General features: G+C 42.0%; 1 protein-coding gene across 2 annotated transcripts in view; it reads right to left on the reverse strand.

The window, feature by feature from the left end:
* Positions 1–2196: 2196 nt before the first annotated feature.
* The window catches only part of git1 (G protein-coupled receptor kinase interacting ArfGAP 1), a 30932-nt gene continuing 19835 nt past the window's right edge, over positions 2197–13293 (reverse strand). For both annotated transcript variants that reach the window (XM_038693803.1, XM_038693805.1), the window contains 7 exons: positions 12322–12474; positions 10847–11194; positions 9572–9652; positions 8277–8353; positions 7537–7713; positions 6299–6362; positions 2197–6144 (listed from right to left, as the gene is read on the reverse strand). In XM_038693803.1, coding sequence (XP_038549731.1) covers positions 5929–6144; positions 6299–6362; positions 7537–7713; positions 8277–8353; positions 9572–9652; positions 10847–11194; positions 12322–12474 — 1116 coding nt within the window. In that variant the 3' untranslated portion in view covers positions 2197–5928. The remainder of the gene's footprint in view (positions 6145–6298; positions 6363–7536; positions 7714–8276; positions 8354–9571; positions 9653–10846; positions 11195–12321; positions 12475–13293) is intronic.

The following is a 13293-nucleotide window of genomic DNA, read 5'->3' on the forward strand; positions in this document are numbered from 1 at the left end:
AGCCATGCAGCTAGTGGTCCTATTAGTGGACCAAAGTTTATGTGCTAAGGGTGTAAACTGCTCCTCTGAGCTACCAGTGTGTGGCAGGCAGACAGGCGGGCAGAGTCAGCTAGCGTCAATAGGACCGCTAGCTGCACGGCTAACTGAGCTAACTAGCTAATGGCAACAACAGTTAGCAGCAGCTAGCGTTACTTTCCATCTGGAAACTCTGCACAGAGATGAAAGGAGCCAGAGGACATTAGACAGCATGTTTCATATGTACTTCATCAACAAGAATCCATTGTGCGTGTTGTGGCTTTTTCTTGTTGTTTTGCACTTTAAATGGCGCTGTTGTTGCAAATGACTATGTACTTCCGCTTATGCAGAGGATGTCAGCTGAGTAGGTGGTACACACTGCTAAAAGAATGTGGCCATATGAGGCCCAGACCACCTCCGAATGTGGTCTGTGATCACATCTCTATGCGTCTTCAATAGGTCTTCGGTGCAGTCAAACCTGTAGCTGTCCACTTGTGATCGGATCACCCAAGATGCATGTTAATACCAGGTGTAAACAGGCCCTCTGTCTTCTTGTGAAGGAAGCTGTGGAAATGAGAACAGAAAAAAAATTGGACCATCCAAAGTGAGTGTGTATACATCCAGAACACAGATGAAGCAGCAGTAGTCCAAAAGTACATTTCCCAAATAACAACCATCAAAGAATATTAACAGAAAAATACTATTGTATATTTGTCTGGATCAGTCCTTTGACCCCTCAGGACATCCCCATAAATAATACTTTAAAAAGTCCAAAGAGAACCCTTCAGGTTTTATTTAGCGACCTACAAATGTAATATAATTGTACAACATTACAAAACATTAGTCAGAACATTGTCTGATCATACTCTCTTGCACAGCACAGTGTATAGTCCTCATTTTGCTCACTCCATTTAATCAATATAAAGTCTCCAGTTCTGGTCTTGATAGTTTTTCTACTCGATGGTTGTTTTCATTGTGTTTACATTTTGTTTTTATAAGTAGTTTTTAAAGTAATATCGTGTTGCTTTTACCTGTGAAGGTGTGGTATGTGAATATGTAAGTTGCTGTTCTAAGCAACGCTGTGGGCGGTAATCAGTGGTACGAACATATGAATGGCTGTATTTTGAAGGCCTTTTTGGACATGATTTACAAAGACAATAAATTCCTTGACAGAAGTGTTGAATGTTTGAAACAGCTCTCTGATGGATGTTTTCTTGTATCTTTTAACACCATAAGCAAATGTTTGCATCTGACCAGTTATACCCGGACCAGTACCTGGATTTTAAGGCTGATGATAATATCAATATTTGAGTCTAAAAAATCTGATGACATCCATGCATGTAATGGAGAAACTTTCTACATAACTGCAAACTTTTTTCTTGGTCACCGATACCTATATATTTGCTGATTTATCGTACTCACATCTTGAGAAGGAAGAAATCTGCATTTACAATAAAATTACGGCTATTTGTTTGAAGGCTGAAATGAAATGTATTTTCTATCATATTGATTCTGAATGCTGTTGTGGTCAAATTGTAACTATATACATCTTCATTTGAGGTCGTCAGTTTTTCAGTCACACTATTATTATTATTATTATATTCAGTCAGTGAATAGGACATCTTCATTAGGAAACTGAAAGCTTGTGCTAGAACCAACTCAACAAAGCTAAATTAGTAAAGGTCCACAGGAGGGAACTCGGCAAGTCAAATTTCAAGATTGAGTGCAGAAAATCATCAAATGTGCCTTAATGTGGCATAATATAATCATCTTAGAATGAAAAACCTAAGGAAATAATCAAATTTAGGCAAAAAAACAAAACATTTATGGCATAAAACAATTAAAACTTTTAATTCAGGTAGGACTAATTAAAATGATGCAAGCAAAGTTTTCTGTGTTTATAAAACCATTGCTTGTCTTTTTGTACAGTGATTACTGTGTGATTTGATTCAATACTAATATGAAATACTTTTAGCTGTTATGCATATTATAGCAATAAAATAATATGCATTTTTTGCTAAAAAAACATCAAACTTTGCCCTTAATACTGAAAGGTTTGGGGACTCGGCCTCGACATGAACTGTCATTAAAGATGATTAGAGACGTAAATACACGTGTCCCTTAGAGTGAGCATCCACTAAGTAAGAAGAAACTAAATGCAGACAGATCCAGGACAATGAACTTGTTTTACTATTTTATTACAAATGTACAGCTTATGAGTTTCCATTACGATTGACCTTTAAGTCATTGTTTCCTCTACTTTATACAGTTTTAACGTCTTCTGTTAAAAGATAACTCTCCCAACACCCATCTCCCAAGTGTAGAGCTGTAAAGAAACACAAGGTCAGCAACAGTACAGGCCACAGTGCACTGCCAATGGCTGAGTATCAGAAGTTTGTGTGTATAATTCACTGGCTTCAAATGTAAAGTTTGTACTTGTACAAGGCTTGGTCCAACTGATAAGTTGAGGGTGTGTGTTTTAAGTTGGAAAACGTGCTGAATTTTGGACACGATGGAGGTGTAGAAAGTATGTTGCACATGAACTGACGGAAGCATTTAACATTCACACTAGAGGCACCCTACGTAGTGTCTTACGAACTCCAGGAAGGACAAGGCCATGTGCATTTTAGACCCTTCTCCTGCCATTTTGAGATGACTGTAGTGCTAAGCCAAAGTGAGCTTCAGACCTTTCCTATTGCCCAATCCCAAATCAAACCCTGCATCCTGCACCTAATGTACTTGAACTAAGACCTTTGGGAGAGTGCAGTACATAACATAGATCCTACTTCACCCAGCTGGTGTTTGAAAATAGTGCAACTTAGTCCGCACCGTTGAGTAATCGCCTACATCAAACTGTTTTCACTCTTTGCTTCCTGTGGATTCTAGTAGGATCGTTAATATGTACAATATAACTACATAAGGGGACAATACCACAGGATAACCATACTCACAAGACTTAAAATATCTACAAGTACATTGGTGTCAAGAGTAAAGAGATGAATGAAGATTTGGTGAATAGGTCCCATAGCCTGAAGCCCACTTGTGCCAACAAATAGACATAAATATCTGGCAGACATAACCCTAACATATAGCTTAATATAAAATATAGCATGAAAATATATGTTCATATATATGGCTCTAGTCTAAAACTTGGGCAATTGTGATTGAAGGGACAAGCTTTTCTTCGTGTGTGTGTGTGTGTGTGTGTGTGTGTGTGTGTGGTATTGCTGTTGTCCCAGCAGTCAGTACGACATCACTGTAACTCAGCCAGCCAAACAGAAGAGGATAATGATGTCCAAAGGCATTCAATATCAAACAACGATACATTTCATGAGTCTTCTGGATATGACTTGTTTTGACAGGGAACAGAGCAAACATCTCAACCTCCGCTACAGAGACATCTGTGTATGTGGGTGGGTGGGCAAAACATGAATAAAGTGGACAGGGAAGTGCTGAAGGTGGTCTAGCATCAATCCCTCAAAGTGTTTGGGGCTAATTAAGGTCTAATTGGTTCTTGCAAAAAGGCAGCAATACAAGAGACAAATTGCGACGCCACCGCCGTGTGAAGGATGAGGTCAATGTGTCCGGTGAGTAAATTGAATGTGCAGAGGACTTCTGAGAGCTGAGCATGATTATAGAATGGACCAATGCAAGCAAAATCAACCATTAAAGGCCACAAACACTTTGAGAAACTGTGTTGTGTCACAATCATTGAAGAAGGGCTACAGGTGACTCTAAACTAGAAGAGGGCCATCCTGGCAGCTGGGAAATACATTTAGGTCCCACCTGCAACCTCTGTTACAGATATGACCACATTTGTTCGGCACAGTACAACAGGCTTTAAACCTACAGCAGAGGCTAAGTGCGCTATCTTTTTGAGAAGAAGAAAAAAAAAAATTTGTTCCCAATGCTCTCTCCCCTTTGGCAGAGATCAGAGACAGTGAGCTAGAAGTGACTTCTGTGGCCCAGATCAGCAGGCCATGACGCAGAACCATTCGGTGGGCTTGATTGTGCTTGCCAGACAGTCTAAAAAGTGGAAATAATACATGGCAAACTGAATCAAGCGCACTTGAGATGGCTAAATCCATTTCAAATGAGCACATTTTCTCAAATGAAATGATGCGGTGAGTATCTCGCACCATGTTTACTTTCCAGGTTGCTAGATCTAGAGCTTTTCACAGGACTACTTAAAGCTTTACTGCAACATCCCAGTTATATGTATCAACATAATGCGACTGAACATTTGTTAACATGCATGCAAATCGATGGCTGCTGTGGGAGGCACAGACGCCATGTAAATAAAATACTGCTTTAAAGCAAGACTAGTGGTAGTGGTGGTGGAGAGGGTTAATCCTCATACACAAACTGGACCAAGTGATTTTATTATCCTGCTTGGCACATCAAAAAATGAATATGCGATTGATTCTGAGATGATTCCACTGGCTCTGTTAGATGAGGCAAATTGTAAGACAAATCAATCCCCAAAAGACAGTTGAGGTGAGGATACACGAAAAGAGCAATTGATACAGGTCCTGTCATCATGCACAAAGGGGCTTTTGGCTTGATGGAAAATCTAAACCAAAATCAAAATGTCCCCCCCAACGCCTTCTCCACCTTTGGCAACTGTTCAACCCCCTTGGCAGACTACAGGATATATCACATGAAAAAAAAAAAAAATAAACTGTCACCCCAGAAAAGGAGTGCTTGAAAAATGCTGAGGAACATTTCACAGGTTATTTCTTTTACACGTGTGTCTGCACGCATGTTTACTTAAATCCCAGTAAGAGGTCAAGCACATCCTCCCCACCTGTCTCCCTATTCCACTAAATGAGAATCATATTTCAGACAGTAAAATAAACATACATAAACAGTTAAATCAAGATGACAGCCAGTAAAAATATCAATACAAAAAAAAACAATAGGCATGGTAAACAACAACAATAAATCACAATTATTCCAGTGTAAGTGTTTTGTTTGTCATTTTTGTCCTCAGAGGTGCAGACCAAACCAATCTGCATGTTCAAAAGAAAAAAAAAAAAAAAAGACTAAGGAGAGAGAGGAAAGAAATTAAAACATGCCAGATCATGCTGTGTACCACCAACAACAGGGGGGGTGTCGGGTGTGAGAGAAGCTGGAGCCCCCTGCAGAAGCTGACCCAGGAGGACGCATCTGAGAGCCTGGGTGGGACGTGGTGTGGGGTCGAGCTCCTTCTCTGCACCGCAAGCTCATCCTGTCTGGGACGGGATAGGAGACAGAGAGGCCCTATGTCTGGTAGGAGAGAGAGAGAGGCAGGAGGGTGGCGGGGGTAGAGGAGCGGGCCAGAGGGGAATTGAGGGACGGAGATGGCGTGGAGTATTGTCATGGTCGGCCTATCTACTTCCCTCTCTCGCAGCACACACCTCCTCCCTAGTTCAGGTAAACAGGGAGAGGGAGGGATGACGAGTGACAGGTGAGAATAAATAAAGCGGTATAACATCTCAGGATCCAGTGCACTGTACATCGCCACCGTTGTATTTCACGTATGCTTCTCACAGTTTGAGCGGTTTATCATACACATCTGATTCCAACAGTTCATTTAGGTCTCAGCAGGCTTCAGTTTCCATGTTGGATCCTTCCGCTCGTCCTCCCTTACTTTCACTTCCACACTTGTGGGATTCTTCCTTTCTCTGTCCTCTGTAGTGTTTCTACCAAACAATCATTCCTCTTTGCTTTCATGCATATTCAAAACTTTTCCTTCCCTCATCGCGCCCATCATTCTCTCAATCACTCCCCCTCCCTCGTCCTCCCATCGATAGTGTGATCATCTTTGCATCTTTCTTCCTCTCCTACAAGCCCTTCCCGTCCCTCCTAGTCCACCCGTGCATCGATCCGTCCTCTCTCCCTCTTTCCTCTCCGCCCATGCATTTTGTAGGGTCACTGCTTCTTCTCACGAGTGGTGATGGTGACCAGTTGCTTGGCAGCCTTGGCGATGTCGTAAGCGCACTGGATGACCTGCTGGGTAAGGAGTTGGTAGTCCACCGCAGGGGCCCCAGGCTCCGAGGGCGCCGCCTTACGGCACTCCACCTGCAACCGCGAGGCACTGGAAGCCAACAGCCGTAGGGAGCAGTGGACTGCATCCAACGCCGGGCGCTATGGAGAAATGAAGGGAACCAGAACTCAAATCACGAGGTGGATGCAGGAGGATGTAAACAGATCGAAGAAGATAAGGAGAGCAACACCCAGACAAAGAAAGAGAAAGGGAAGCACCAAGGGAAAAATGAAACATGATTGTGGGGTAACTTACTTTGGGGAAAAGTGAGGCCATCTCAGTGACAGCGGAGTGGATCTTCTCAGAACATGGAACAAAGCTAAAGTGGGGAGACATTTGTTTTTTTAAATTAGTCGCTCACAAGACACAAGGTAATGTAACAGAAGTTCTGATTAAAAAAAAAATAACAAAAAGAAGATTGCTCTGGGGGACATTGGTGGGCTGTATTTGTTGGTGTTTTTCAGTGTACGTGTAAAATATATGTGCAGAATTCTTCATGTAAAGACTCTGTTGGATGTTAGTCCCAACAAGTATAGCTATGATGACTGAGTGCCCATACTTCACTACCAGCGCAATGACACTATCAAATATTTTAATCAAAATTTGAAATGGAATTCGGAAATTATAACATTTTCTCTTAATTGCATTTAGAGCTCTTTAAGTTTTTTCTTTAGCAATATTTACGCCCATGTTTAAACTAATGCCGTTATACCAAGGTAGGTATACCAAATACTATGTTCAACTATGTGACTATTTATGGTGGACTAGTATTTGTTCTCCTGACACCTGGGGCGTCTTTCAAAAATCATGACATGTGCTTTCCTCGTGGCAGTACTTTTTCTACCATGTCCATAATAGAACAAGGTCATCAGCATAAAACAGATACCACACATCTTCAGCTAGAAGGGAGAGGCCAAGAGCAGCACATTGATTCAACTGAACAGCAAGTTCATTATACACATTAAATAAAGTCGGGTTTCAGTGACAACCCTGATGAACATCTCTTCCTGGGTAAAGATTTCAGTTTGTCTCCAATTCTAAAAGCACACTGATTTTTCAAATACATTGAGTTAACCAGAATGTACATGCCACAAGAGTAGGAGTCTGTAAAAGTATGAAGGGTATATACATGTTTTTGGAGGAAGCCAGTTAGATTTTTACTCAGGATGGCGTATTCATCATGAAAATCTTGTTTCATTTTATTTAGAACACTAAAGAATAATAATTTACCTAGACAAACACTGACACAGATGCCACGGTAGTTACTAGAGTCTGATTTGTTCCCACTCCTATGAATGGGGAAATTGCATCATCTTTGCACCAGATGTCAAGAAAACACTGACTGTAATACGATATCGAGCAACTTCAATACTGCACCCTGCATCTCTGGGGAGCAAATTGAGAACTTTGTTTTAGGGTGATGACATCATAAAATATGTTTACAGACCGTTGAAGCTTTATTAAAAAAACACAACAGAAAGTGGCTGTATTACCTGTCGTGTTTGAACTCCTGAGCAGCCCTGAGCAACTCCTGGATGTTCTTGGTCACCTGCTCAGTTTTCAGTATGACATCCTCTGTGCAGGGCAGGGTGGGGTCCGGATCCACCGCCTCCCCACCTCCTCCCTCCTCTGACTCCCCGCGACCTTCCTCCTCACTGCTGCGCCCCATACTGACAAAAGGAAAACATAAATAGACTTCATTAACACATTGGACTAAAGCTGAGGGCGGACAGTCACAGAGGACATTTATCAGTCTGGCGCTTTAGCATCTCAACACTGTGTTCAAGTGTTCAACATCTTAAAGAGACTGCCCTCTTTTTGTCCTATATTTCTCAATAAAAACTGTTGGATCAATAACCTCCATATCTGTGTTTGGTCCAGATGTATAGTACTGCAAAGTAAGAAAACACAAAACTACAGCAAATAGGGTGATAAGTGAGTTGCATATACATTTTGGGAACCAATTGTAAAGGTAATTTAATGACAAAATACTTATGTAACACAGACTATACAAATAGTTTAAGGGCTTTAGATGCTTAATAATCTCAATTAAATCCCATGACAACTTTTGGCTTTATTGCCAGAACTCATTTTGTCTTGAGGGTGCATCTTTGGTTTCAGAATAAAATTCTAAGATATGAAACACAACACGGGAAATAATTGGTATTTGGTACTAGCAATTAGTAAAACTATCTCCAAACACACTCATCCTTGTGTGTACAGTGGATCTGACCTTAGCGAGAGGTCGTACGTTTGTGTGTTGTCATAGTCACTGTCAGTGCCACTGCCGTGCTTCTCTGGTTTAGGGACCTGGGAGGGAAACGCAGCAACAAAACGCACCATCAGTGCCATTATCACCCACATCTTCAAACCTCCTGCTGCTCACTCCTGCAGAGTGAAATGGACACATCCTCCCACAAAGTTTGTTCCCCGTGATTTCAACAAAAGATTTGCTTGGTAAATCAGCAGTTATGAATCTTTTGAATAAAGATGAATCGTGGTTGCTTCTCTGAAATATGAAAATAATTTGGGGATTTTTCCATTTGCAGCCAAATGTAAGGAGAGGGAAGACTCTTTATCTTTGTAACAGGATGATGAGAGTTTTTTTTTTGTAATATAAATGCAGGATAGAAAAAAACATTTGGTCCCCAAGAGGCATTACAACATACCGTCTCATTTCTGATAACGGGGGATTAAATGGCTTCCAAAAACTTAAAAGATAAATATTACTTACAAAACTAAGATTTCTTTAGATACCTTCAGATAAAACTTACATTAACAGCAACATAAAGACAACAGAAGAATGTTAACACAAACCTAATTAACATATTGACTGATACATATAAATCTAAACTCAACAGAAAACTGCTTGCTAGACTCTATCCATGCTTACATAATTGGAATTCCACACTTTACATTAAAACCAAAAGGGAGAAAGAAGCTAAAGTAACCATTTCAGCAGAGGACTGGCTGAACATTTGTAAAACAATTGGATGGATACAGTAGAAAAGATTAATTTACTAATGGGTTTTGGGATTAAGCATGATTTCTGTACTATATATCTTGGAAATATCCCATTCACAATTAATTCTAGTGATAAATACTGACAATAACGATATATAATAATAATGTTGACATTTAGTAAACATGCTTTAACTAGAAAGTGGCTTTCTAAAGAGCCTCCAACACAAGGGGATTGGATTGGAATTATAAAGGAAATATATAAAATGGAAAAGCTAACTATTTCCCTGAACTGATCTAACAGGAAAATACATAAGAGAAACAGACATAGACTGGAATGCAACTAACTCCTCAATTTGGCACCGTCTTTTTAATTGTACAAATGATACCAACGTGACTCATTGACCTACCCCTGTTGCTCTACTTTTGTTTGTTTGTGCTATTAGCCTTATGTTCTGTATTGTAATCCCCCCTGTATAATCTCAACTTCCTAAACAGACTGTGTGTGGGATCATGAAGGTTGGAAAATCCGTCTAGAATCAAAAACTTAAAACTGTAAGAGCTCACCATGTATCTGCCTATCTCTGTAGATCCAGACAGATGCTGGCCACCATATGGCGCCGGACCCCCTGTACCACCCTTCCTTACCTGTGAAAAGAGAGAAGCACAAGGACGGAGAGAGGAAGAGAGAGATGAAGGGATAAAGACAAGAGAAAGAGATGTGCGGATAGAGAAGGGGATGAAAGATTAGCAGAAAGAGATGGATGAAGAAATAGGAAAAAAAAGAGTGTGGGGACAGAGAGAAGAGATGTTTTTATAAACAGCAGGAAAACCAAGATGAATGAGCCAGTGAGAGCAGCGCCAGATCAACTCGGCAGCTCACCCATCATCCCATCAACACTACTCTCTATAGCTATCCAACACTGCAATTCAAACAACACTGTCAGCTAAACTGGTGATGAACAGCTACACATCACGCAGGGCATCTAAAATGACTACATGTTTTTTACACTAATGTTGATCTCCATTATTAGATGCATAACAAGCAGAAGTGGTGTATAGTTGCATGTGAGGGAATCCTACATTTGATGAAATGGCAAACAAGGCAATGACAGACAGAATGCTTACATCCAGAGGATGCACGGCTGCACTGCAGTGAGCGAGGGACAGACAGGTGAAGAGACAGACAGACAGACAGAAAACAGACAAACAGGTAAATCTTTGTGTACAAAGATGGTGAATTGGACACGACTCCATGGAGGTCTCCATAGAAAGGTTGACAGTAGTGGTGAGGAGTGGTGTTTTTCATAGATGTTGCTATAGGCTAAATGCTGCTGAATAACATAACTGGTCGAAATTTCCTTCCCTTTATGTGTACGTGTGAGATCATAGCAACTCCTAAATTATGCAGCTGTCCAAAAGCAGGAGAGCTGGGAGGTAAAAAAGGGTTGAAAATGCAAAAGGTCAAAGGTTGCAGAGCAGGCTAGAGTGCGGATAAATCAGAGGCGTCACCAGGCAACCAAACAGACAACACAATCCCTACTTTCCATCTTTCTCCGTCAACGTCACAGTTATGCACGTCCCATTTATGGTGCTAAAAATCTTAGACTGAGGTCGTATTGTTCTCAGACAAATTACACTCTCACATTTAAATGGGGATCATGCACAACTGGACCTTTCAAAGAGAAGGATCGGGAACTGAGATGCAGGGTAAGAGAAAAGTTGAAAGGAAACAGATTGATCAGGATTGGATTATCGCCCATCAGTCAGGCCAAAGAGAGCCAATCAGGGCCACCCAAAGGAAGGTGGGAAGTAGAAGGGGCCGGGGGAGTTCTAACTTACGCTGGGTGTGTTGAGGGGCTGCAGGCGTGCTGCCAGGGAGTCCAGGGCTGGGGGACCATGGGCCATGGGGCCGGGGGCCGCTCCTGGCTCGTACATTGAGAAGGCCTGGCGGTCCCTCCGGTGGGGATGGGAGTGGGGGGCAACAGAGGAGGGCACCGAGAGCCCCGGGGGTTCCACCCCTGGCCCAAACCCACCCAGACCCCCTCCGCCTATTCCTCCTCTCATCCCACCACCTTGCCTGTGGCCTCCTCCTCCTACTCCGCCAGGCCCCCCTACCCCATGGCCAGCTGACCCCCCAACCTGCTGGCCCCCCCGCAGCGCACTGTTCTCTGTCTGCATCCGTGTGATCTACAGGAGAGGAGGAAGGGGGCAAGGAGGGATGAGAGGATGGAGGGAGGGACATGGGGAGGTTAAAGGGAAGGGAGGGAGGACAACTGAATGGTCAAAGACAAGCATCCACAATCACAGGTACAGTAAAAAGATCATACAAGATAACTCATATCAGTACTGGGGAATGTGTGGTTAAGACTTGAATAGGTTACATGTCAAGGCAGGGATTAAGCATTGTGAATGGGGTGGATAGCCTACATAACTGTATATACATATAAATACATAGTTTGTTTATAATGGCCAATGAGGGGAAATGAGGGCTCACCTGCACTGAGGTAGTGTTGGCTACCATCTAATTTGACCACAGATTTGTTTTGTGGTACTTTGCAGTATGTGTTTGAGTGCACAATGAGTGCTTGCTTGTACGTGTGCATGTTTGCCTCAACTCTTCACTAAATCCTCAGTCAAGTGACAAGATAAACACGTGAACGAATCACGGGTCACATGAGCCGACACTGGTAGCCAGTAATGAATACAATGAGCTAATGATGGTGACTCACAGGAAGCCAAATGAAGCGAAGATGAACAACAAATGAGCTTAATTAATTAAAAACTGTGTAAAGTAAAATCTAAAATGAGAATGGGTATTTGTAGCGCCCTTTCTCCACATGAGAATGACAGCTGCTTTAGTAACTAAATAACACACACAAAAAAAGTCACTGAAACAACAGCGTAGGAAAATGACACCCTGTCATTAAGATGTTCACTTGTCTCTCCATCATCCTGCCCTCCTTCTGTCTGAAATAATTGTTTCTTCTCACTTTGGCAACCTGTCCTCGTCACTTTGTCTTGTGTGTTCTTCAAATCTAGCTATCATCCACTACTGGATTTTATGTTCCAACTCCTCCACTTCAGGTTTTTCTCTCCAAGAAACAATTCATGTTGACGTTTCTCGCATCACCCCATCTCTCTTTCCTGCCCCCCTGTTGCTCTTCACTATTATTAAATAAATAAAATATCAACTTTCTGCTTTCTCTGCTCTTCTGTAATTCAGTCTGCTGTGAATGAGGTTCTGCCTGCGTTGACCTTTTTTGCCTGATTTGTCACTGCACGTCCTTTCATCCCCCCACTTCCATACTCCCTACCTCCTTCTGGAGCCGCCGGAGCTCCTCGCTCAGGTTGTTGTTGACCTTCATCAGCTGCTGCACCTTGGCTTCTGAGGAGGCCAGAGCCTTCTTCACCTCCAGGTACTCCTGCAGGGTGATGGGACCGTCTGACAAGTCTGAGGAGTCCATACTCTGCATTGACAGGAAACAAAGACGGATAGAAAGACAGACAGGAACACAGACGGGCGGACAGAAAGACACAGGAAAAGTGAGGAAAATGACAGTGTGAGACTTGTGAAGCTATTCTTGGGAATAAACTCAAAGTGGAACACCTCATCTACTCTAACAAATTAAGAGAACTTACATTACATTCTTATTTAGGCTGCCATCCATCCATCCATCAACACAGTTTGCATGCATGTATATTTATTTATTAGGGCTGCAACAATTAGTCTACGTAGGCTAAACAGCAAAACTTTTTTTGTTTTTACAGGTTTTGTACGCTATTTTATCACTAAATACTCTTTTGAGAGGTTTTGAGGCGAGAAATCAACTGTGTAGAGTTTGAACATTGGCAGTTTTAAGAAAGTCGAATCGAAAACGTGCTCAAACATTTTCGGGGCTGAGAAACTCCACAAGCACCCGCAAGGTTAGCGGTGCCAGCCAGCCGACCAGTCACACCCAAGCGGGAAGCTTCCATTCTGAGAAGTAAGGCCAACGCAGAAGTCCCTTAAACCTGCATCTATCGTACGGCCAGCAGGGGGCGACTATTCTGGTTGCAAAAAGACTCTGTTCCATTAGAAATAATGGTAAAATGACCTTACTTCTCAGCTGATTTATTACCTCAGTAAACACTTTAAGAATGAGTTTATTGTCTCAGTCGCTAGTTTCAGGTCTTCTTCAATACAACATGATGTTCATTTAGTAAATTATGGTCCCATTTAGAGGAAAATAGACCACAAAGCAGAGTATGCTTCAGGGCGGGATAATCAATGATTGACGAGTCGTTAC

This window comes from Micropterus salmoides, unplaced genomic scaffold (genome assembly GCF_014851395.1).
Source record: "Micropterus salmoides isolate LMB-PRFRI ecotype aquatic unplaced genomic scaffold, ASM1485139v1 Ms_hic_scaffold_3, whole genome shotgun sequence".
In the NCBI taxonomy this organism is placed as follows: domain Eukaryota; kingdom Metazoa; phylum Chordata; class Actinopteri; order Centrarchiformes; family Centrarchidae; genus Micropterus; species Micropterus salmoides.